At 35.3% G+C, this 27,049-nt stretch overlaps 2 protein-coding genes across 3 annotated transcripts in view; both read right to left on the bottom strand.

Moving 5' to 3' along the window:
• LOC106129606 (cell adhesion molecule 3) overlaps window positions 1-14,357 on the bottom strand; it is a 36,133-nt gene extending 21,776 nt beyond the window's left edge. For both annotated transcript variants that reach the window (XM_013328207.2, XM_060948511.1), the window contains exon 1: window positions 14,223-14,357. The gene's annotated coding sequence lies outside the window, so the exon portion shown is untranslated. The remainder of the gene's footprint in view (window positions 1-14,222) is intronic.
• Window positions 14,358-20,721: 6,364 nt separating this feature from the next.
• LOC106129568 (uncharacterized) lies at window positions 20,722-26,163 on the bottom strand. The gene has a single exon (XM_013328164.2). It carries the CDS (start codon window positions 26,161-26,163, stop codon window positions 20,722-20,724), a length of 5,442 nt encoding a protein of 1,813 aa, XP_013183618.2.
• Between the last annotated feature and the right edge of the window lie 886 nt (window positions 26,164-27,049).

Raw genomic sequence — 27,049 nt, 5'->3', positions numbered from 1 at the left:
ATATAGGACGTATATATTAGTAACGTTATGAGCGAAAATATAATTTTTACCATATATAAAAACAATTATGTATAAGCTTTTTCTTCAGAACGACAAGGGGATTCCAAAAGCATCTGGTGAGTAATACAAGCCTTACGTTTATTAAACATCTATTTCACATGTAGGAACATTTAAAAAATTACATCACACTTTTCTAAATATCAGTATTAAAAATTTTTAGCAAGTAAAAGAAGAAAAAAATTATATTAAAATGTTTATTACATCGTTTTCGCAATGAAGTTAAAATAAAAACACAAAAACAAGTAAATAGACATCATTTTTACTATGCTATTGCCTGCAACTTCGTTCGCCGTAATAGTTCATTGAAAAAGCTGACCCCCTTTTATACGAGTTTTAAGTTGGACCAAGCCCTATACATATATCTGAAAAAAGCCGCATTCAATCCGAGTAAAAGTTTTCGCGTGATGAGAATACAAACATATAAAAAGACTTCTGCTGGTCCTACATAGGTCCCCCATATCGATTTTTCACCAATATCTTTCAAGTACATACATTGGTCAGTTACTATTTTATGATAATTACAAACATAGATAATTTACTGCGCCCACATACTATGATGACCATATACCTACTATTCGCGGCTCGGCGGGCGTCGTAAGATACGGTATTAAATATTTCAACCGTTCTTAATTGGTTTGTGCGTGAATGTGAATAAGACATGGTAGAAACGGGTAACTTTCGGCCCTGTGGTTAGCTAGTTTCAAATAGTTAACCCGTATAATGCTCAGCCCGTACCGCAATATGGGATACTAAGAAATTAATTATACTGTAGATTGTATAAGCAGTAGGTTTGTAAATTCATAACTTAATATAAATGGTATATCTTTGTTCACATATAATATAATTAACGATTGCATTTCGGTCGATGACAGCTTTAGACTATTTCAAAGTTTAATGTTTGCTAAAGATAACTTTACAAGTGATAAGTTTTTGTTGGATCTGTCTACATAGCGTATTGATACGATGTTGAATTAATTATTAATAGTAGTAGTAGTATTTTCCCGCTGTAATAAAATTTGATACATTTTTGAATAATGACTTTATACTTAGTCACCAAAATGATTTGGCATTGTATCGCTATATGTATTGAGTTAAAGCCGGATCTAGTACCAATATTATTAATACCTAGTAAGAACACCTTTAAAGGCGGACGCTTACGTTGTTGTAATCTTTATGTCCATAACAATAAACTCCTCCGTTACCGAGTGACTGGACTGACAGACAGAGCTGGATCTAGAATTTTTTTCCAAAATTCTTGGAATTAACGGCGTTTTATTATATTACAACAACGTTATTTAACATTTATTTAAGAATTTCCTTTGAAATGACGCCAGTATAAAAACTAAAACATATTGTTTATTTATTGATATTTAGTTTATTTCATTTTAATCTTCAGTCCAGAAAATTGAGAATCGAGAAATCTGCTAACAAGCCATCTCATCTCGAGGACCGTATTTATTTGAATTCAAACGATGTCGTTTTCTCAAGTAAGAGACCATTATTCTGCTAAAATATGATTTCTTAGCCGCATGCCCCTGCCAAAGGATCGCCACAAAAGGGCGACATTTTCCCCGATTTTCCTATATTTTAGTGCATTATGCAGGGAGGTACGGGGTCGAAATCATCATAAAAGGAAAAGCAAAACACTATAACTGGTCAAACAGGCCATTATCTACTAATGAATGACGAATTTAAAGATAAACGTTAGTCAATCGGAAATAAATGTATAAAATCACAATAAAAGGAGAAATCAAACACCTAATTACAGCGATAAACGGTGTTGAAAATTACATCATTTTACGTTATTATATTCAGATTTGCTAAAACACAAAATAAGTGCATTAAATAAGATCAAAGTTTGAGAACATAACCACGAAAACAACAAAACAGGCATGTCCATTTCAGTAGCTAAAAATGTCTCCACAAACCGTCCCATTTTAACACAAACCAGAGCATTTCAACAAAACACAAACATTTTATAAATTGTTTCAAAAACTAGCGGAAATTTCGTCTCACGAAGAAAAGTTTGGCCAATAACAATGCATGCAGTTTCAAAATAGCCGGGAGTTTACTCAACTTTCGAATTCCGCGCTAAAATCAATTCTAACTTTTACTAGCAAAGTGCTGCTTGCTAGTTCCCCTGAGCTATTTTTGCGCCTCTAGTAATTAAACTCAGTTTATTTACTTTGGCGAGTGGCGAAGAAGGTCAACTGAAGAATAAATAAAAAATGAAAGGCCAAGTTCTCGAAATTTGTTTTTTTTCGGGTATTCTTGTTGCAGCAGTAGAAAAATAATAATATAATAATTTTGATATGTGCTTCGGACTAATAACTAAAATGGTTCTGAACTAAGAAGTAATTACATGTATTACCACACTACGAACTATTATAGAGTGACTATTATAGTAAGCAAAAAGGATAAAGAAATATGTCATGCATATTAATTATGTCTCCAAATATCAGGTACTAAATATATCACGAAAAAAAATCGAATCATTGCATTTTATGTAAGAACTTTATCAAATCCGTTATTTCAATCGAAAAGAAATGCCCACCGAATCGTTACAAATTGAGCGGCTCAACTAAAAGACAACCCCCGAATACAAATTAATAACAGTACAGATATATACAGAAATGTTTGAATTATTAACATTTTTCTTAACAATGAATGTAAGTTTATACATTTGTTTGGAAACTCTGCACGCTTTATCTACTTTCAAACATTACTTTTTTAACATAGGGCACAAATAATAGCAATAATATGTTAAATAATGTTTCAGTATACTATTTTTCATTGCTACGTGAATGCTAAATTAATATACCTATTCCCTCTCAAACCTGAATTTATTACTTCAATCGTTTGTTTTCAAAGTTCAAGTACGGGTTGATATTTCTGTTGTGTCGTATATTTGAACGTCGAAATATCAACAAAATAGCTACCAAGGATTTATTGAGTTATCGAACTCCTTCAGGAAACGAAAGAATTTTTATAAGGCCTCATTTCGAATTCTGTTTTTTGATTTGAAGCCAAACACTCGTCAGAACTGCCTGTTCAATTTCAGATTTCTCAGTACAATGGGGTTCATATAAAAGAAGTTTGTAAAGGTATAATTTGGTTAAGTTGATCAATGCGATTGGCAATAAATTGTTCGTTTATGCATAGTTAGTAAATTCCATTCTTAGTAGCTATTTTACATAAGTTTAATTTATAAATAATTTAATTAAATGATTTTTAAATGTAGTGTAGATTAGGTTAAATATAATTAAGGAAAAAAGATTGTTAAGTACTAGTATTGTTCAAATTTCTCAGGTATACTAAATTTTAGTCCTTAATAAAACTGACCCTAAAACCATTTACACTAGCCAGGAATCCTTAAACCCAAACTTACCTGTTACTCAACTTGTTCACAAATTAATATGAAATTGACATTCCTTTAATAGGCAATATTATACTTAATATATGTACCTATATAAGTATCAAAAAGCCAAAAAGACCCTTCAACTTTTCACAACTAGAAGATACTTCTAACAAGCTTAAACAGGAATTATTTAAGCCTAGATACAGTCCTGCGTAGGTCGGTAGGAAAGTTTTTTCCAGTGATAACCGGAGTACCTTTGATCCCAACTTCTTGGAATTTGGCAAAGAAGTAGTTGACGCAAACACAATTACTAAGTTGGAATACAGACGGGATCCAGTCAAAGGGATAAAAGTTACTTGAAATATCTATATCACTCTGATATTATAGAAGACTTGCCCGGGAGCACCCGTGGGATTTTCGAGAAATCCTTTCTTCATATAAAAACCTTTCTCTCATTATTTTTATTAGGTCATATCGGCAAATTACAGTACGATAAAGTATGCTATAAGATAGGACAGTGTAAAAACTAAGAAATTTAAACAATGAAAAGAAAACTTTAAGAAAGAATACTGCTCTGTGCGATTCAACAAATACTTGGAATTACTAAGTAAAAATAAGATTATTACAATCTTGTCATAATCTTATTTTTACTTAGTAATTCCAAGCAATAAGAATAAACTAGTCCTAAGAATTATATTTAAAGCTAGTAGAAACCAAAAAAACAGCACTATATATTAAAAACTTTTATAAAAACCCTATATCTAAGTCGCCTTTTACGACACTCGATACGACAAAAAGTAAAGAGTGGTCCTATTTTTTTTTGTGCCGGGAACCACACGGCACTATAATCTAGTGTTAAATTAAAATAATACTAACATATATATAATCATCAACATAAGCTAGGTACACTTTATCACTACATGTTTATAAAGTTTAAATCCAAGAAGAGTTTTGGCGAGAGCATTACCATAATGTTGAAGCGGATACGTCGGACTTTTAAAACTTTTGTCACATGATAAGTTCGCGCTTTCATTCAACAAAAGTTATGAATACTTTATCACATATTTTATACTTATTATGTTGAATTTCCAATATATTGCAGGCAGCCTAATGGGAATTTCCAGAAAAGGTGATTATCTGTCTCTCCTCAAGTATGTGTAATTTCTCTTCCTTCTCCTCATAACTCAATAATTTGACCCGTATAGGTAAAACATACTATATAATCACGTCTCACATTAGTCTCTACGTATCCCTCCGGGAAAGAGGCGTGATTTTATGTATGTATGTATGTCTCACATTATAAAGACTGAAATGCCACTTTTAGCCTTTTTGTTTGGCTTAATAATTGAAATAATTCTATCGTCGTCCTTTATAGGTGTATTTTATTTATTTAAGACTCGACATCATCCAAATCGTGAAAAATGCGCTGACAGGTTTCAATAAAGCTAGTTGATCCACTTCCCAATGAAACCTACATCCCGATATTCAGATTCAGATCTTTAAACATGTGGTATCGATCACAAGGAGATAGGTCACGCTCTACGGGCAGAAATCTATACATACATATGCACGTTACATACCCCGTAAGGGACAAAGTTATTAGCTGAATGTTATGGATTGATTAAGACTGAACCAGAAAACGTGAACTTCCAGTGTTTGAGTCAGTAAGGGAGAAAGGCATGATATACATGTATAACCAATAACCTGAACTAAACAAAATGTTATTAACCAGATATGAAGTATTGGGTGTAGATGACATGTCAAAAAAAGTTTGTCTTGAATATTACAGACGAAATAAGTTTTTATTTTTGTTATTAGTTTCCTAACAAATATGAAGCCACTTAAAAAAAATTAAAATAATATGTAAATAAATCGTACGTAAAGCCATTAGGAGTATAATAAGAGCCATTAAGATTAATCCTGGAAAAAGGACTTTTCCCATAAGATTTGAGTTAATCGAGAATATGCGTTAAATAAGCCGCAGTATAGCTAATATACGGTATATTATACGTACCTTTCTGATCAAATCGGAGACGTTTCGGAAAAAAGTCAAGTCAAGATTAGGTACCCTAAACCAACGAGCACAAATATTTATAAATATGGATGATGCGAAAGAATTATGCAGGGATCGTGGCAAGTGGAAGGATGTGCTCTCTGCCTACCCCGTCGGGAATAAGGAGTGACTGTATATATGTTTGTATAGCTAGTAACTAATATAATAATTAACAAAGCTTCTACGTATACAAGTGTATCGCTACGATTTCATGAACACCATTAAGTATAGCATCGCCCTGTTTCCGTCATGTTTCGAAGAAAACACAGTAAGGGTATGCTCATACTAGCATAAACGAATTGCAAGGATAAGTTAAGAAAAAATACTTATGACAATCTCACATACAAAAATTCTGTATAAATAAAATTAAGTTATATCAAATTTAATTTACTGTATTAAAGTTTCTGAATCTTCTAAAGATTCTTCTCTTATGTACATAAATAAATTAAGGCAAGCCTAGAAGGCAACAGATATTTATTATTTCTAATACCATGCATTATATATAATCCGTGCACATTTTCTGGCAAAAATGTCTAATGATCTTTTGTATTTACAAAACAAAAAACCAATTATTTTTTTAAGAAAAGTTCACAGTATTTTTTCTTTACTTAACTCGTTCACAAAAAAGAAGCTCTAAACATTATAAATCAGGAAGTTGATTTACGAAATTAAAACTACATCTATTGATTGCACACTTTAAATTTATCATTGCGACACAAGCTCATAGAAATTGTTACACTCATCTTTTCATTCTCTGGTTAATGAATTGATGTATGCCACTCCGTTTTCATTCGCTCCAATGAAACACCGCCCTGTACAAGGCAGCAGTACTGAGTAAATATTTACTGCTAAACTTGCGAACGGAGGTACTCGGCTTTATAGGGCTATGTAACTTTTACGTACATGCGGTGGCGTATCTACCGTTTCGGGCGCCCGGTGCGAGCTTCTGCAACTGTGCCCTTAGGTTTTTTGATAATACTTTGGACTGACATAAGTGCCATATCAGATGATGGGTTGTTTTCTTACTCTTGCCTTGCACAGTGTATATACATATATTCCTTTATTCTAAATATTCGCTTACTGGTCAATATCGCAGATAAAGATCATTTTGTGACTTTTTAAAAAATCAACAGTCCGTATGTCATCTCTTCATCAGGAAACCATTCAGGTAAACGTGTGTTTTCAGTCTGTTTTGATATTTTAGGCTTTCTCTACTCCGCAGGGAATAATTACATGATATATGGCTATAAAAAGGCCAGAAGAGCGTAGACCTAGAAGAAGACTTCAAAGGAGATGGCAGAATGTCATCGACATCTTTTTTTAGTGAATGTGAAAATAATACATCAAATAGAGCATTTTGGGAGGAGAAATGGAAGTTCTTTGCCAAGCAGTTGGATACAAATAAAATAAAACAAAAACTTAAAAAAAAATTATACACCTATGCTATGCCTGACAATTTTTGCCCTCCCCAAAGTCCGCGCCCTGTGCCTGGGTATCGTTTGCATACTCCTACTTACGGCACTGCGTACATGCGCCTTTGTTTGCTGTGAAAACGTGCGCCCGACTCTGTAATGAGAGTAGTCGATTTACTTCGCAATCGATATCACCAAATGGACGGACTTCCAGTGAGAAATAACCGTAATTTAGGCGGAGACTTGAGTTTGTAAATTAGACCGATTTGAAAAATGTAGTCGACATTTCAAGTATTTGTGTTGTCATTATGCTGGTCCGCGTTTTATATAACATCTTATGAATTTTTATTTATAAGATGAAGAAATCTGTAATTTGCTTATGTTTGTGTATATCCGGGATTTGGAGATAAGTTGGGGAATTATATGCACCAAACTGATGATAGCCTTTGTTCTTTTGGTCGCTCGATATGAAATTTTCAGGTAGAAAACAGATTGCTCTATTATTAATGCTGTGAAGTTATGTCTTTGATTTTATTGTACTTGAAATAAATAAAAATATACTCAAAGGTTTGCCCGCGTAAAACTAAAAACCTCCGTTATTTAACTTCCCGTAGGAATGTTTATATTACTCATAATACTACACAATACTAATACACTTCACAAGGAATTTAAGTCAAATATTACCGTTTAATACACATTTAATCAAATACTCAAAATCTTGATAGTTTTATACTCGTATTATACTAGAGGCCGCCCGCGGCTTCGTCTGCGTGGAATCAATCCCGCGGGAACTCCAGAATAAAAAGTAGCTTTTATGTTATTCTGGGTCTTCAGCTACGTACATACCAAATTTCATCGCAATCGGTTTAGTAATTTTTGCTTGAAAGAGTAACAACCATCCATACTGACATCCTGACATACTCACAAACTTTCGCATTTAAAATATTAGTAGGATTGATTGCCATAATTTTTTGACATCGCCAAAACAAAATGCCTTCTCATGTTGAATTAACTTTTTATATATGTATATCTAAATATGTGTCCAGGATTTTGTAGATACGAAGTTTAAAGCAGATATTAATGACTAAGGCCATCAAAAAGCCGTTAAGACGTGTGACAAGTTTGTTAATGCCCATAGATTTTTATCTTAACAGTTTTAACCTCATGTTAGTGTTTATATATCTAATGAGGGATCATTTTGTAAAAATTTGAATTACACACATGAATATATCAATCTTTTATTCCTTACATGGTAGACAGATCCAATAATCTAGAAACGGCTTGGAGGCCACGTTTAGCTGTAAAGGTATAAATAATAATAATGTTGTTTGTAAATAATATTAAGGCTTAGTCATGGAATCTAGATTTAGGTAGTGATAAGTTGGCTCACCCCTAAAAGAAGCATTTCAAGATTATAAGACAACATTTATATTTGAAAGGCATCGTCTTTGTTACTCATACTTACGCTGTAACAATTTTATTTCCTTTTCATATACTCGTATTTAAAAAAATATAAAATTGAGTGGTTGACTACTTATGGCATTGCCATAAGTAGTCAACCACTCAACACACCAACCACAACCACATTAGAGAATGTTAGCTCATACCGAGCGGTTCCCGGCACCAATACAAAAAAAAAATAGGACCACTCCATCTATTTCCGATAGATGTCATAAGAGGCGACTAAGGGATAGGCTTATTAACTTGGGATTCTCCTTTTAAGCGATGAGGTAGCAACCCGTCACTATCTCAATTATATCATTAAGCCAAACAGCTGAACCTGGCTTATCAACCTTTTCAAGATTGTTGGATCTTTCTACCCCGCAAGGGTTATAAGTATGTATGTATATTAGCTCATTCGAAGCCTAGCATCTTCTGTTAAGTGCAATATTAGTACTTCCTGCAATCATGTCTGAATTCCTCGGGCCAAGTTTGAAAGTTGCCATTACTTAAGGTCACCGCGTAAGTTTGGGATTGGGGAAGTTCCTGCCTGTGTAACTTGAATCTGCAAGCAACATTTACCAGATGTTTAGTTTACGAGATCGAGTGGAGCTTACATAGTTATGACATATAAGCCACGATACGCAAAGCTGTTTTGGAAAGGTCCCACAAAATTGATAATAGAATAGATATAAATTCGGATACAAGATATCACTTTTTAACGTCAACATAACTTAAGTAATATAAAATCAATACTCTTAACACATCAACACAAGTCACATTTACCAGATGTCAATATAACACACATAAGTTACAACATATAGGGCGCTTTAGGCAAAGATATTTTAATAAAGTCTAGTCTTATGCACTTTTTAAGTACTCTTTAAAATTAAAAAAAAAGAAAACAAATTAATTATAAATAAGTACCTACTATGACAGAGCTAAAAAAAATACAAAATAAAATTTATATTCAATTAATTTTGAGAAAACAAACACAAACCCCAAAGCAAAATCTCGCGGGTTCATTATGTAAGTACTGATTATTTGTTCCCTTGCATCTGTGTGACAATTATAACGGCCTCAATATACCATCCACGTCTGCAATTTTAAGCAAATTGTACATCTGATTCACCATACAATCTGTGGTTTTTGTTCAAATGTGTTCGTAACTTTTTACGATAATAGCCCATTTGGGCCATGATCTATGTGTGCTGCTTTGTTTGGGTTGGTTCAGAATTACCTCAAAAATTACACGAAAAAATTATATATGAGTCGATTCGTAAATGGTAAACTTTGCAACTGAGGTATAACATTTATTTGGGTATTCACTTAAAAAACAGAAATGTGGTCCAAAACTTTATATTTGTTAATTTAAACTACTGTAAATACAAAAATAAGTCATTTGACAAAAATAAATCAAAAACAAGAATAATGCAATATTTTGTAGCAGAGCTTAGATGAGGTTTCATAGTATTTTTATAATCGTATTTTTCTATAAAATAAATTAAAAATGTATGAAGGTTACGATAAAAATGACAATTTAAAAAGATATTCATTGAAAAAGAAAAAAGAGAAACGAGTCAAAGAAAACAATACAGAACAGAAATCTCATAGCAAAAGGTCCTGACAATTACAATTTCTTTCCTAGAAATAACACAAAGGAGAAATGTCAATTCATAAAGATAATACTGTCGTAAAAACATAGCAGTTTGCATTATATTCTATTTTTCGACGTCACTGAACATTATCCTCTCTGGAAAGCTGACTGAATTGAAAATCTGAAGAACTGATCTGGTTATTTTTTAACTGTACTAGGTTTATTAAGATACATACATACATACATATGGTCACGTCTATATCCCTTGCGGGGTAGACAGAGCCAACAGTCTTGAAAAGACTGAATGGCCACGTTCAGCTATTTGGCTTAATGATAGAACCGAGATTCAAATAGTGACAGGTTGCTAGCCCATCGCCTAAAAGAGGAATCCTAAGTTTATAAGCCTATCCCTTAGTCGCCTTTTACGACATCCATGGGAAAGAGATGGAGTGGTCCTATTCTTTTTGTAATAGTGCCGGGAACCACACGGCATTATTAAGATCATTCGGATTTTGACAAAATATAGCATAATAATATAAATATTAGGCGCGATAATAATAGCTTATCTTTGTAAAAGACACCCTAAGAAACAGAAAAAGTCTCAGGTTTCCGATTATCGAACGGTAGTGCTCATGTCTGTAACGCCTCCATGTGAGATCCCGGGTTTGAATCTCGGCTAGGACACGATAAATATGTCACCTCTTTATCCTCGAAAAGACTTGAAGGTCACATTTAGTTGGATGATTTATGATGGAATTAGGATTAAGATTTCCTACTTGAATCTCATTCTTATCATTCGAGATTACTGGCTCAGTGTTGAAGACGTGATGAAGAGAAGCAGTTGGCACACACTACCTATTTTCTTCGGTTCCTGACCGACATGAAGCTCGAACTAAGTAAAATAAAATAAATAAATATATTAATTCATCAGTAAGAGATTAAAATTATTGAAACACATTTCGCTTCATAAACCTGAGCTCTTTATTTACCGAGCAATATTGAGTACGTAAGCTGCTTTCATATATTACGAATTCAATAAAAGATAATATTATTTTTCTGGTTCCATAACGACTTTGTTTATTTATTTATTTTCAAATGTGAAACAAATATGAATATTTTCATATTTTTTTACCATTTCCAAGAGTTTTTATTCGTAATTTGATATTTATAGCGTCGGTATTAATTATTTACGGCTGAACGTGGCCTTTCAGTCATTTCAAGACTGTGGCTGAAGGCTCTGTCTTACACATATGTACGCATGATTACATGTATCTTTGTATGAAATAATTATTATGTTTGAAGTTACAAAGAGCGCCGGTAGTCGAAAAAATAAGGTGCGTGATACACATGAAAGCACAGGTTGAACTCCCACCAAAATCAGCTACGTACTAAGTAGTACTCTTCTAAGTTATGTACACTTTGGGTATTAATCGATTTTCTTACTTTGAGTAAAATACAGTGAAGACAACCTGCATATGCAGGCAACTGAATGTGTAATCATGATCCAACATGGGTTAGGTTCCCCTGCAGAAATAATGTAAGGGCATGGCAAGTGGAAAGATGTATTCTCTGCCTACCCCTTTCAGAAAAACAAGCGGTTATATGAAGTTCAACGAGGCCACCTCTGTTACACTTTTTCAGCAATACATACATACATAAAACTCGCCTCTCCCGGAAGGGTAGGGAAGGTAGAGATTTGCCACGATCCCTGCATACTTCTTTCGCCTCAACCACATTGATAACTCTTCATGCAAGCTTGTCGTGACCATTTGTCAAAACGTTTTTTTCAGTAATATCAAACTATATTTTTAAGTTATGCAAATAATAATATGCCATTATAATCCAGATGATGCTGGTATCACATCGAAACAAGATTAAAAAGTAATCAGTAAAAACTGTCATCTGCATTGGTGTTTGTCAGCTAATTTCATTCGAGCAATTTTCCGGCAACAAACTAATTACACATGGCTATAATATTGCATGATAGCTGTTTTGGAAATAACATTAAATTACTAATATCAAGTAGACCCTGTCCTTTGTTTGAAGGCCAGTCAATATATGTGATTGCTTTGATGCAATTGATGTCCTAAATAGTAAAATGGAAATTCAAAATTTGGTAAACTCCTACGTAGAACGAAATTTGATCAACTTTAGTGTGCTTTGATTATTATATCAGATGATATTGAATTTCTATTCACTAATATTATCATAAGGGAAATAAATTATAATAGACAAACTGATACAAAATACTATACTATTGTATCTAAAATTTTAATATTATAATTTAATTTCTCTATTTTTTTAGTAAGTAACTCACATATTACTAATTTTACCTTTAAGTCTTGTAACTATTGGCTCTGTCTTTCCCGTACGATATAAAGACATGATTAATATGTGGTTGAATAATGTGATAGTGGCTACGAAACAGCGTCGTAGCATTGCTACGAAATAGTGCTACGACCTGTGGCTATGAATTTCGGTAATTGTTTGTAAAAAATATTAATTATCATTCACTTAACTATTCGCTTATTTCTCCTTTCAAGCTAAGCATGGTTCATACATATTACCACGCCTCTTTCCCGGTAAGATAGGCAGAGACTTAATATTCCACCTACCAAGAAGTCGTAAGTAAGTCGGTTAGAAACCGAAACATCAAAATGCCGATTTCCTGGTAATACGAGTAATATACTTTGTTAAAAATAATACAAATAAAAATAAAGTACACATCATTATTTGCACAAATAAATAATGAGAGCAAGCAAGAGTGTTTTATTTCAAAAAGCCTTTATCAATATCGTCCGTATTTACTTAGAAATGAAGTAATTTGTTTGTGAATAAACATCAAGACAAACATTCAAAGTAACACTGTGGGGATTTGCATGAATTATGGCCGGTGTTCGTCTTCTTTCCGAAACCGGACAAAATTCCCTTAATTTCCATAACGCAATAATTAAAATGACGACTTCGTCGCAATAAAATAAGAAAATAAATATAGTCACGTCTATATCCCTTACGGGGTAGACAGAGCCAAAAATCTTAAAAGACATAGGCAATGCAGCTTTTTGGCTTCATGATAGAATTGAGAATCAAATAGTGACAGGTTGCTAGCCCATCGCCTTAAAGAAGAATCCAAAATTTATAAGCCTTCAATAATAATCTCCAAAAGAAAATAAAAATAACGTAAATAATTCATTTATTTATGCCAATTTCATATAATATATAATGGTTATAGTAAAACTCTTATTTTAATGCATTGATTTTTCATGCATGCAAATTGTCAATTTTTCAATGAAATGAGATACCTAGTTTTCAATTTTAAAAAAATACAACATTGTCATAACTAGAAATGTTCCTTTAAGTACGTTGCTATTTGTGAAAAAAGTGTTTCTGTAAAAAAATTATATAAGTCAGCAAAATTTAAAATGTTTAATCTGTTAATATTTCTTTTCAATGTATCAGAACAATAAAATAAATTTATAAGAAAACCCTCTTATATTCCAATATACTTCTTATATCTACTGAATACTTAAGTATAAATTTTTTTTGAATCAATTAAATTTGAACAAAATTCGACGGCACATTGGCGCTTTCATTTCTGTATCAATTGAACGTGTATTGCAAAAAATGCAAGGAGTTGATTAAAAAGGCCGACAAAATGCTAAGTGCATTATCAACCAGTCAGTCATCGGGTTGCAGCAGGAAACTGTTTGAGGGCAAAATGATTAAAAACATAGTATATTTTTGAATGAAAAATTATTACATAAATATAAAGTAAAAAAAATACTTTAATACAAACCCAAGACATACTATCAACTGATCGTAAAATCGATTTAATTTTCTAAAAAACTATGTCATTTATATTTATTTTTTCAAGACTGTCGGCTATAGAAGTAATTATATGTATGTATTTATATATAATAAGTTGGAGTAAGCCTTGTATAAAATTCTGGAAGGAGTCATATGAAAACTATTGTTCCGCACAGAATTACCAAATGTATAATAAAATCAATGATTGTTTATTAGTTCATACGTATTTAAATAAACTTGCTCTTTAAAATGACCCAATGAGACTTAATAATCTAGTTAATAGTTTATGTAGCTTTAAAGTTTATTTTAAGAATGAGACATTTTTAGAATAATGCAATGCAATATTTTTTATACAAAGAATTTTTATTAGATGCTACTTATTTAAAAACCTAAAACACTGACGACATAAGAAAAATAAAAATTGTAAATCGTCATGCTCAAACGACATCACTGCGGCATCATCCTCACCTCATCAAATTTTAAAAACATACTTACATTTTCAACTCATACTCTGAACGGGTACCAGGCATTCATAAATTAAGAGAAGCACTTAAAAGAACATACACTGCACTCCACACGAAATCGTCTGTCGAACTAAGGGGGTGTACTCCGATAGCGACGGCAGTGTTCTCGACGCGAGAGGCTGCGGGAAACTGATCCGAAACGGACGGGAGCGAACGGGAGCGATGTGACGTGTGTAGAGTATTAGCCCCGCTTACATTCGTATAAAGTAGAATTGATGGTTGAAATCCATACTGTTAAATAATATATTTTCATTTAAATTGCATATTCTGTCATTTTGTTTACGAATGCTTTTAAGAGCTACAATTGTGGTTAAATGTTTTATAGTACATTTGTTGGGTATATGATGGCGTGTATTCACTTCTTGAATTTCTCACGAAAATAAAGCTTCTTAAGACAGCTAGCTGTGGTAATAATAGTGTAAAAAAGTAAGCCTACATAAACTATTCAGAGAGAGGGAGAACTATTATTTGAAAATGCTAAAGAAACTATAACTATATAATCACTTTTATAACAGAATTTACAATTTTTACTTAATCGAAATTTGAATTTTTATTACGTCTTTTCATAAAAACAAAAGGTTTTATTTGGCCTCACAAATTCTAATTTTTTAAGCTTTTACAAAAAGATTTGCGTCTAATTTGACACACAATGGTCATTCAACTAGATGTTTTAAGTTAAATTAAGGCAACTACAATTTGGATTTAATGTAATGCTGTCTTAATTAATAATTTGTCTGTGCTTTATACTCCGCTATATTTTCTTTTAATATCAAACGGCATTTTCTGCTCAAATAAATTCCCTAGTTTTTTAAATTTAAAAAAAGCGTTACATTTCAGAATTTTATTCTAAATCAATCAAAACTCAAAACGAATTTTCAGAGGTTGATTTTTTAGAGCAGTAAATAGATAAAGAGAAAAACTATATCTTTAAAGAAAACATATAATCGTTACCTGCAGCTTCGCGTTCTTTAGCGCCACCCACCTACGAATACAGACTTTTCGCAAATCCCACGGGAACTTAAGTTTTTACCGAGATGAAAGGTACTCTATATTCTTCGCCACTTCGTGGTTCAGTAGATAACACGTCAAATGGTAACGAACAAACAAACTTACTTTGGCATTTATTATATTAGTTGGGATTGGGATTTTGAAATCATAATGTTGTTATTAGTATTATACAAACCTGACTTACCCATTCCTTGATCATCATCAAGAAAGGAACGAGTTCCTCTTCAGAGAAGTTAGGATGTTACAAAGGCCTGGAAGTTTAAAAGAACATATTTAATAATCAAAAATGTGAATGTCATATTGTACCAAATATACAGACGTCGTTGCAAAATGCTCCCTATAACATGGTTGAAGCTTTTTTATTTTGACATCTGAAACTTTTTATAGACCCTAATGCATTTCAGTTTAAAAGCGTCGGACATTTAAGCTCCCAAAAAGCTCTCGCTTGAACAGAAAAGTCTTAATGGGTTCGTCTGAATTAGCCTGATATTGGGAACTTAAATCAGAAACGACAGTTATTTTATTATTTAAATAGACCCGTCATTATAAATCCTCAATTTGTACAGTAAATTTTTCAATAAGGGCTTTGATTTGCGATTTTTTTTTTATTATCTTACCAAGTTTCTGGTTGCACTTCACATTGTTATAGCTCTGAGTTGATGCCCAAAATTCGCTTTTTAACATCATTCAGCCGTTGAGATAAACGACTGATATGTGTGTGTATGTAATCGCAGTTTAGGCAAGAGAGTTTCGTTTTACCTTCAAGTTTACCGTTGGTTATTGGATATTTTCCATTTACTAAAATCTTTATTTTTACGATCACGTCGACAACCAATGAATGGAAAATTGCTTGTGGGTGAAGTACAAATATTTGTCCAAAGTTGGCATGTTTACTGTGGCCTGGCCAGTGAGACGACCGTTATACTGCTGATATAGCACTGCAGACTACCCTTATGCTAAGGGAAAACATCGTGATTACCTGCACACTTGCAACTTGATGTGTAACCTAACCTTACCCGGAACTTGGATAGTTTGATTCTTCTGCAAGGATTAATTTCAGAAGAGAATGACTTCGTGCGCAAATCTGACTTTGATGACAGGTCTGAAACCTAAGATCTAGCTATATACTATAAGTATTATATTATAGATAATATTTAATAAGTATTTCAGCTTACAGCAATCATCTTTATAGAATAAATATCTTTACAGCTGACGATTTAATCAAAGCATTTCCCAACAAATAAAAAAAAACGACGAAACCTTCGCTTGGCTCGTCTTGGCCAAGGTATGACCTCGCCCCCACATAATCAAAAAGCTAATTAAAGTTTTTGTGACCTGTTGAAAAACTTTAATGTATACGCTATTTGATAATGGGAACTTGATTTTATTAACATAACTATTTTATGTTAACACTAGCTGTTGCCCGCGACTTCGTCCGCGTAAAGTTCCAGTTGAATCTTAATCATACAGTCAGATACAGACAGACAGACAAAAAATGTAAAAATTTTATGTTAACATAAATTTGTGCTAACACGTAAATTCTTAATATGCTACAACTGTACATAATATTCAAACAAATACATCTATGTCATGAACTTTCACAATTAACTTCAATTTAAATAATAACTCGGTAATTGTCTTTGATTAGTAGTATGTTTTCACTTGGTTGCCTTAGCGTCCTTTATCAAAACAAAACTAAAATTTTAAACTTCATTGCCCAGTTTAGCTTAGATAAAGAAAGATTTTTAAGAAACGCTCCTATTTCATATGTACATATGTTAAAATTTTAAGAGTTCTAAAATTCTATAACGTAGCATATGTCCAGATAAAATTACAACTTTACATTTCATTGCAGTGCACTCAAATTAACAAACAGTTGGTAACGTGTATGTACCAAAGAGTTGAATAAAAGTTGAAACGGAATACGTAATAATGAAACATTTTATCCAGTAATTACAAAGCTTATTGATGTTTCATTAAAATATATTTTCAGTTTAAGTTAAGGGAATATAGATTTATGGCTTCATTTGTGCCTTTGCTTATACCAAATGCGATGTGATTGACATGAATTATAAAATACATCGAATTAATAGAATTTGTTTTACTCCAAATCAGTTCTTTAAATTGTCTAAAACTATTTCTTATTAAAATCTCAGTATATTAAAGAGAATTAAGTTTTGGAGCATATAAATGAAGCGTGATGCAATCCAATAAACAATGTTCAGCAGTAAAAAACAAAATTAAAGTAAAGGTAAAAATATAGATATTTGAATTTAGATTCGGCCGAATAAATAATGAAATCAAATTAAAATACGGCCCTTATATAAACGCTCTAGTTGTTCCCAATAGTGTACTAGCCACGTCACTGCATCCTCCAATTAGGATCGGTGTGTTTGTTTAGGCGCATAATAAAATTTTGCTGAAAATGTACCGTTTGTTCAGGTTTCTGGGAAGTAAATGTGCACAACCAAAGTTTGCAAAGCATCAAATATCTTTAAAGTAATATATTTCTTTTATTTAGTTTATATTAGTCAAATGGTCAATCCCAGGCGTCTGTCCAGATGAGTGAGAATGTAAACGGCACTAACGCCAAGATGAGGAAGAATAGAATAGAATAGAATAGATTTATTTTCAAAATTGGATACAAGGTATCCCTTATTGACGTCACATCACTTAAATCTAATTATAACTACTGCCGCTGCCAAAGCGCATGTGTAGAAGAAGCGGCGGAACAAACTACACTGCAGCATTTTCATCGGACGTCAATGTACAAACATAGATCTCTTAAATCTAAATCATGGACGAATGCACATTGTCTACATTAAAAAACATGAATGAATGTAAAACTTGTTATTTCAATACGAATATTTCGTCAAATAAATAAAGATAAAATAAAATATGTACACACTGTACAAATTATGTCAACACCATGTCAAAAATGCAATGCAATGCAACACCGTGTCAAAAATGCACAAGCATTTAAGAGGCCATTACGTCAAGCTCGGGTCACACATGTTTATCATTAATATAATCCTCCGTGCTGTAATAGGATTTCCTACAAAGCATCTTTAATGTACTTTTTGAATTTTCTATCATTCATTTCAAGAACACTTTTTGGTAATTTATTATAAAATCTTATACAATTAATCAGAAACGATTTCCCTACCTTAACCAACCGATGCGCTGGGATCGAGAATGTATTGTGAGGGCAATGTTAAAATATTAAGGGTTTTGAAAGAATCTCTCAGCTAATATCTTTGTTTTAAGCCGTAGATAGCTCGAATTGCCCTTTTTTGTATAATGAAAATAGTTTGTATGTCTGCTGCTGCTCCCCAAAGCATAGACCATAAGACATTAAACTATGAAAATAACTAAAATATACTAACTTAGCAGTTGCCACATCTGTCAAATGCCTAATACGACGAATAGCGTAGGCTGCAGAACTAAGCCTTTTAGAAAGTTTTAAAATGTGAGCATTCCATTTCAAATTTGAATCTAATGTAATGAATATGAAGTAACCCTGAACGAGTTCTTACGTCGTAAATACTATATCTTGCATGTAGAACTAGTATTATTCCAATTCCTTTAGACATTTTATAATTTGATATGATTTGATCGACATATCAAAAATTTCCTGTTCTCATATTTACTTTTCAAATCTTATTTCACTTATTCTAATTTCAACATGCTAACCTACATATATATAGTCCCGTTTATATCCCTTGCAGGGTGGATAGAACCTAGAAATCAAAGTCTTGAAACACTGAAAGGCCACGTTCAGCCGTATAGCTAAATAATAGAATTGAAAATAGTTGCTGGCCCACCTAATTTCAATGTAAAAATATTCTTAAAACATAAGATTTAAGAAATTTCTCAGAAAATATTATCCACCGCTTAAAGTGTTGCGGGTCGAGGTGACAGTATAACCCTGACTAGGTACCTGCCTCCCCTAGCCTCCCCTTCACTTATAGGGAGTCCCGAATTCCGCTCCAGTAGAAGTCCGCCCCCCCCCGCTGGTATATGACGTCAACGGCTGCGGACGCGGCAGTGAGGCCAACAAAGAATCCTCGGATGGTAGGTTGTGTAGAAATGGGGTCATCAACCTCTTCCAAAAGCCTATGTCTAATTTCACTTGATTGTTAATAAAACTACTATACGTGGGGTCATTGACCTTACTCACTGAGTGTCTATTCACTATATGGTCACTAAATATCGAGTCTCTCTCTCTAACTAAAGTCTATGTCACTTAATAAAGTCTGAATTACTCACGGTTTAAAGGTTCAGTCACTGAAATCCAATAGCACTATCACTAATTGGAATACCTACTCACTATGTTCAAGTCTTATTGGAAACCACTAAACTAATTGAAGAATTAAAAAACGAAAACAATACACACAATTTGTCCGTCCACTAACCACGCACAACACCTTATACTAATTTCCTAACACTATTAAACTATTACACTAAGAGGTATTATTCCGACTTAATTTCTTGAAGACTTTTTCTTTCTTGAAGACTTTTTCTTCCTTGAGGACTTTTTCTTTCTTGAGGTCTTCTTTTTCTTGATTTTTCACTTTAAACTGGAACAATTGCACTACGACGCCCTCTGCCGCCGATTTTACTATTGTAAGTCGGAGTAATACCTTAACGCGAACCTCAAATTTCGTGACGATTTCTGGTGTTGTGCATAGCTTCGCTTAGGTGATATTTATTTACTTTTCTCAATTTTACATGAATAAAACATAACAATTTCCATTTTCCAAATAAAGTAACAAAAATTCTCATCATATAAAATAATTTACAAATATGACAATTTCTTTTCCAAAGAGATTTTAACAAAAGTTTGTCTTCAACCTATGCTTTCATCAAAATTTCTTGTCAACTTTTAAATATTTCTCGAATATACAATATAAGATTCTAATAAATTCTAAGTTATACAAAAATACATATATCATACTTTCTTATTACAATACTTTCGTTTCTATAAACAATATACTTTTCGAGAAATTTACTTACATTTGTTGACATCAAAAAACATAATCCAATTATTGACCTCGTGTCCTTGACTTTTATAAAAATAGCGTTATCACTTATCTATGACGGTCTGCGTTATCGTTTATCAATTAGGTTTCATAAATAATAATAACAATATCTAAAATATGCCTCTAAAGTGCTCATTCGCTTTCTAGTGTACTATCTAATGCAATTGACCGTCGTGGTGGGGGTATTGTTTGATCTCGCTTCTTTTGTTCTATACAATACAATACTTAATGAGTGTGCTACAATATGACAATGTTTATTGAGTGTGCGCTATGTTAAATTTAATGTGTCGCTAACAAACTCTCCCTCGTGCTGCGCACAAACTCTTGAAGCGACATCAAACGTTTCTTATTCTACTTATGCTATTACATCTTTGCTATAATGTCCATGCACTTTTATTTCACTTTTACTTTCACTAAATTTCACTTTTGCTCTGCTTTGTTTTCACTATTCACTGGCACTATCACTACTAGCTTCGAAGCTGGCCGTCGCAGAATGCCACCACCGGTAGCCACATCAACGACTCTGGTCCGGTCGTCGGGGCCCGGCAGCGTGCGCACTACCCTCCCGCGAGGCCACGTGCCTCGCGGTAAGGCAGGATCCAGGACTGCTACGATGTCCCCACATCGGATATCTCGGGTTGGCTGGCCGACGTTCCTCCGTGGCAGCAAGCCAGGAAGATATTCTTTCAGCCAGCGAGACCAGAAGTGGTCCGCTAGCCGCTGCGAAGTCTTCCACGAAGGTTTTCCGACAAGATCGGAATCGGAGAACGCGCCCAGCCTAGGCGCGCCGCAGGATCGCCCAATGAGGAAGTGGTTGGGCGTGAGTGACTCTGGATTGGTGCAGTCTTCCAGTTCGGTGAGAGGTCGAGAGTTGATAATGTGCTCGACCTCAAGCAGAAGAGTGTGTAGCGTCTCTTCTGAAGGATTCTTCTCTTTGAGCACGGCCGTCAGCGAAGTCTTAACGGACCGTACCAGTCTCTCCCACGCTCCTCCCATGTTCGGAGCACCAGGCGGTATGAATTTCCACCTGACGCCAATGTTGTCCGCGGCTGCCTCTACCTCTTCTTTCTTCAATGCTTCTACAGCTTCCTTCAGCTCTCTGTTGGCACCCACAAAATTAGTACCATTGTCACTATAGATTACTTTTGGCATACCTCTTCTCGCGGCGAATCTTCTCAGGGCCATGATCATGGAGTCGGTTGACAGCGATGTAGCCAACTCTACGTGCACTGCTCTGGTTGTGAGACAGGTGAACAGTGCGCCCCATCGTTTTTCATGTCTTCTCCCAATGGTAATGGTCATCGGTCCGAAGTAATCTACAGCTGTGCAAGTGAACGGGTGACTGTTGTGAGACAGTCTTTCTGGAGGCAGATCTCCCATCGGTATAGTCGTCGGCATGGACTTTCTTACTTTGCACCATTGACAGAGGTGCGCGATTGATCGTACTGCTGATCTTATTCCCACGATCCAGTATCTTTGTCTCAATTCGTTGATGACAGTAGCGTGGTTTCCGTGATGGAACACATTGTGGTAATGTTGGATAAGCAGTCGTGTTATCCAATCCCGTTTATCTAATACTATCGGGTTCTTTTCTTGTTGTGTTCCTTCGACGGCGTTAATTCTTCCTTTCAATCGAAGTATTCCGTCGATTTCGACTATATCTAAATTATGCAGCTTCTGACTTTTCGTTAAATGTTGACCTTTTCTCAACGTATCTATTTCGGCTTTGAAACTTTCGTCTTGACTTCGTCGCATCAATAGTGCCTCTGCTTTCGCTAACTGATGCGTTTCCAACGGAATAAAGAGTTTTTGTTGCTCTTTTGAAATCTTTTTTAGAACAATTGGAGTCTTCTTCCTTTTTCTGTTCTTCCTCCATGGTTCATCTTTCTTAGTCGCGTTGACTTTCTCTTTTTCTTGCTTATTATTTCTTAATATTTCGACGAATTGAACCACTCTTGCCGTGGACCTTAGGAGTCTATTCCAACTTGAAAATCTTTTCGGATCTGGCGTAGAAAACTCTTTCTGTCTCGTTGTTGCTACTTTTTCAATCTTCTTGTCCTCTTCGTGCGGTTCTCTCTTGATTTCTTTCGGCTTCGGCCAATGTTCCTCAGATTGTTTTAAGAATTCAGGCCCTTCAAACCATCTGTGTCTTTCGTTGAAGTTTTCGGGCACATCCCTGGTCGCATCGTCAGCCGGGTTTTGGTTTGTCGGTACCCATCTCCAATCTTGTGGTTTCGAAAGTTCTTCGATTTCGGCCAAGCGATGTGCCACGAACGTCTTAAATGTCCTCGGGTCTGATTTGATCCATGAAAGAACCGTCGTTGAGTCTGTCCAAAAAGTCTTTTTTACTACCGTCAGATCCATTTCTTTTTCAATTGCGCGCGCTAGTCTGCAACCTAACAATGCTGCTTGAAGTTCCAGTCTTGGAACGGATATCGGTTTTAGAGGAGTTACCCTGTTCTTTGCTGCGATCAACGAGGTTTTCGCATCTTCTTCTATCGTTTTCCAATATGCTGAGGCTGCATAGGACGTTTCGCTTGCATCCGTGAAGACGTGTAGCTCTCCCTCGGTGTGGTGAGGAGAGATGCATCGTGGTATTGTGAGCTCTTCTATTGTCTTCATATGTTGTAAGTATTTACGCCATTCGTCTTCCTCTGATGCCAAAATTTCGGTGTCCCATCCAACTCCGCTTCTCCAGATATTCTGCATTAGTTTCTTACCTTGAATAAGAACTGGAGCTATTAATCCCAAGGGATCAAATGTTGACATGATTGCGCTGACCACTTGTCTTTTCGTAGGGGTCTTTTCTCCTCGTAAAATTTCCCTTGGTACGTTTCTCATTGCTACTCGAAATGAAAAGCAGTCTTCTTGCACTTTCCATTTCATTCCGAGCGTTTTCTCTTCTTGCTGACCAAGTTCTAATTCCTTTTCCAAGCTATTGTCTCCGTTGATCCTTTTCAATACATTAGGACGGTTGTATGCCCATCCTCTTAAATGGAAACTTGCTTTCTTATGTATTTCGTCGACTGTCGTGGCGACTTCTACCGCATGTTCTTCTTCCCAAAAACTTTGTAGATAATCGTCCATGTAATGATTCTTTTCTATCGCTTTGATGGCCTCATGGTGCCCTTGTCCGTTGTCTTTCGCGTTTTTGTTTTTCACAAATATTGCTGTACTGGGTGATGAGGCCGCTCCGAATATTACAGTTTTAAGACGATACTCTTTCATTGGTCCTGTCCTGTCGCCTCCTCTCCATAAGAATCGCAAACTATCTCTGTCGTCTTCTCTCATAAGGATTTGCAGGAACATCTCTTTAATGTCAGCTACGACTGCTATAGGACCTTGACGAAAGCGTATTAACACACCCCATAATGATTGTAGCAGATCCGGTCCAGATAAGAGCGCGTCGTTCAGACACTTCCCATTGGATCTTGCTGCTGCATCAAATACTATCCTTCTTTTCTTTTTCGTTGGGTGAGTGACGGCGAAGTGCGGTAAGTACCACAATCTCGTGGATGTACTATGTTTCGGAGCTTCTTCTGCGTAGTCTGAATCCAACAAATGTTGTATCTGTTTCTCGTAGTCAGCTTTCAGTTCAGGATCTTTATCCAACTTTTTCTCTAAGTTTCTCATTCTGCTTTCCGCAGTTGATCGATTGTCTGGAAGAGTTTCGTCTTCCGCTTTCCAGATTAATCCCGCTTCGTATTTATCGACAGCAACTTTTCGCACGACTTCTTCCAATTTCTTTGTTGCTCTCTCTTCAATGTCAGACGATGGCTTCCTTTCAGTGACACCTAGTGCTTCTATTGCGAAGTGTTCTTTAATTATGGCATCCAAATTGTCGTCTTGACTTTTCAGATGCGCACATCTCATAAACTGTACTTGTTTCGTTATCCCACCATCGCAACCGTGTAATACCCATCCCAGCTTCGTGAATGAAGCAACGGGTTCGTCCTTCTTGCGTTTCCTAGTGTGTCTCGATACGATCAGTTCCCAATTGTCCTGACCTATTAACATTTTCGGAGGCGTGTCTTCGTAACATATTTTGTCGATAAGAGGCTTCAGGTGTGGACAGGCTTCCAATCTCGCCCTATCCACTGTTTGCGGTGACAACTGGATTTCTTTAATTGTTCTCACGTTATTTATGTTCATTTTCTTCCGTTGGTGGACGCCTTTAATCTTCAAATTGATTCTTTCAGAATCCGTGTTTCTTATCGTATTTCCACCAACTGTTTCTAGAGCAAGGATTTCTTTCGGTCCTGTGGCTCCTATTTCTTTTGCTGTAGCTTCGTCCAGCAATGTGACTGTCGAACCTTCATCCAGAAGTGCTAATACTTTCACAGATTTCGTTGGCCCGTATAGCTGTACGGGCATTATTTTCAATAGCGCTTGTGGTGTTTTCAAAGTGTTGACAGTTCCAGTAACACTAGCTTCTTCTTTCCTCTTTTCATCTGTACTGTTTTCTTTCTTATATTCCTTATGAAGAAGCGCATGGTGTAATCTCTTACATTGTCGGCAGGGTCTAGACCTGCAATCATCTTTTCGATGTCGTCCTCTTAGGCAATTGAAGCAAACTTTTAACTTTTTTACCATTTCCCACCTTTCGTCGATACTTGCGTTTTTCAATTCTTTGCATTCCGAAAAATAGTGATCTCCTTTGCATTGAATACATTGAATTCCCCTTCTCATGGGTTGTTCAACTGCTACGTGTGCTGACTGCCTCTTTGGTTGTATCACTTTCTTCTTTTCGTTTGATAGCAGCACAACACTTCTATCGGCTTCTTTGTTCAGGAAGTTGGCTAGTATTTCGAGATCAGGTTCATCTTCGTCGTATTGTGCGATATAATCACACCATCTAAATTGAATAAACGCTGGTAATTTTTCCGTGATTTGTTTCACTATTTCCGGTGAGTGTAGGTACTTGTTTTTCTTTAACCCTTTGATACTTGTCACACTGTTGTTGACTTTACATGAGAATGCACTAAGTTCTTGTACATTTTCACTTACACGAGGAAGCGCCCTTAATTTATCTAATTCGGCTGTGACTAATAAGTCCGCTCTACCGAATCTTCTCCTTAATGCTTCCATGACGTCGTTGGGTTGAGAATCCGAATACAATATATTTTTCACTGCTTCTCTTGCTTGTCCCACGATGCTTTTTCTTAGTCGAGCCATATTCTGAACTGCCGAAAACATAGTAGATGTTTCGGTGTATACTGTTAGGAAAGCTAGCCATTCTGCACTATCTCCATTAAATGTTGGTAACTCAAACATGTACTTCGGTGGCAACGGTTTGTGTTTCGAAGTAGCTTTTTCGAATGCCGCCGCTATAGCTGAAGCGAGGTTGTTCATTGGTAGATCTTCATTTCTGTTGAATGGAACTTCCATACATGACGCGTTGTCTTGTGTGCCAGCCATCCAACTTCGTACACGATCCGCCCTGTCCTCTGGTTCCTCTAGGTCGGAATCAGATTCTTCCTCAAGAAGTTTCGCCTCTGCTTCCCTTTTCGCGGTTTCTGCTTTTATTTGTTCCAATTTGAGTTCCGCAATTTCTTTTTCCAATTGAAGTTTCCTTCTTGTTTTCACTGACTTGCTTGTTCCTGCTCTCTTGCTCCTAGATGGGGAGCGCGTTGTCTGCGTAGGCTCGCTATCTCTCGGTTCCATTGGAACTAATGTCATCGTGCTTCCCGGTAGTGCTTGTTCTCGCGTTCCAGTTTGCATGCTTGTGTTTGTGGAGTCCTCAGTTCCACTTGTAGTTCCTCGACTTGTAGGAGTTCTATGTGTTGTGCCTGTTTCTTCACTTGTTGTAGTAGGTGGACGTAATGGTTCCATTTTGCCTTTCTGGCTTCTCGTTACTGGCATTTTGAAAGGTATTGAAGATCCGGCTCGAAGGACCACGCCTTTGTTGCGGGTCGAGGTGACAGTATAACCCTGACTAGGTACCTGCCTCCCCTAGCCTCCCCTTCACTTATAGGGAGTCCCGAATTCCGCTCCAGTAGAAGTCCGCCCCCCCCCGCTGGTATATGACGTCAACGGCTGCGGACGCGGCAGTGAGGCCAACAAAGAATCCTCGGATGGTAGGTTGTGTAGAAATGGGGTCATCAACCTCTTCCAAAAGCCTATGTCTAATTTCACTTGATTGTTAATAAAACTACTATACGTGGGGTCATTGACCTTACTCACTGAGTGTCTATTCACTATATGGTCACTAAATATCGAGTCTCTCTCTCTAACTAAAGTCTATGTCACTTAATAAAGTCTGAATTACTCACGGTTTAAAGGTTCAGTCACTGAAATCCAATAGCACTATCACTAATTGGAATACCTACTCACTATGTTCAAGTCTTATTGGAAACCACTAAACTAATTGAAGAATTAAAAAACGAAAACAATACACACAATTTGTCCGTCCACTAACCACGCACAACACCTTATACTAATTTCCTAACACTATTAAACTATTACACTAAGAGGTATTATTCCGACTTAATTTCTTGAAGACTTTTTCTTTCTTGAAGACTTTTTCTTCCTTGAGGACTTTTTCTTTCTTGAGGTCTTCTTTTTCTTGATTTTTCACTTTAAACTGGAACAATTGCACTACGACGCCCTCTGCCGCCGATTTTACTATTGTAAGTCGGAGTAATACCTTAACGCGAACCTCAAATTTCGTGACGATTTCTGGTGTTGTGCATAGCTTCGCTTAGGTGATATTTATTTACTTTTCTCAATTTTACATGAATAAAACATA

Source organism: Amyelois transitella, chromosome 16 (genome assembly GCF_032362555.1).
Source record: "Amyelois transitella isolate CPQ chromosome 16, ilAmyTran1.1, whole genome shotgun sequence".
Taxonomy (NCBI): domain Eukaryota; kingdom Metazoa; phylum Arthropoda; class Insecta; order Lepidoptera; family Pyralidae; genus Amyelois; species Amyelois transitella.
Note: the sequence above shows the minus strand (reverse complement) of the source record. Positions and strands in the feature narration are given on the sequence as shown.

What these genes read in the sequence shown, in the direction of transcription:
- LOC106129568 (XM_013328164.2), bottom strand. Translation starts at nt 26,163, where the DNA reads ATGCCAGTAACGAGAAGCCAGAAAGGCAAAATGGAACCATTACGTCCA.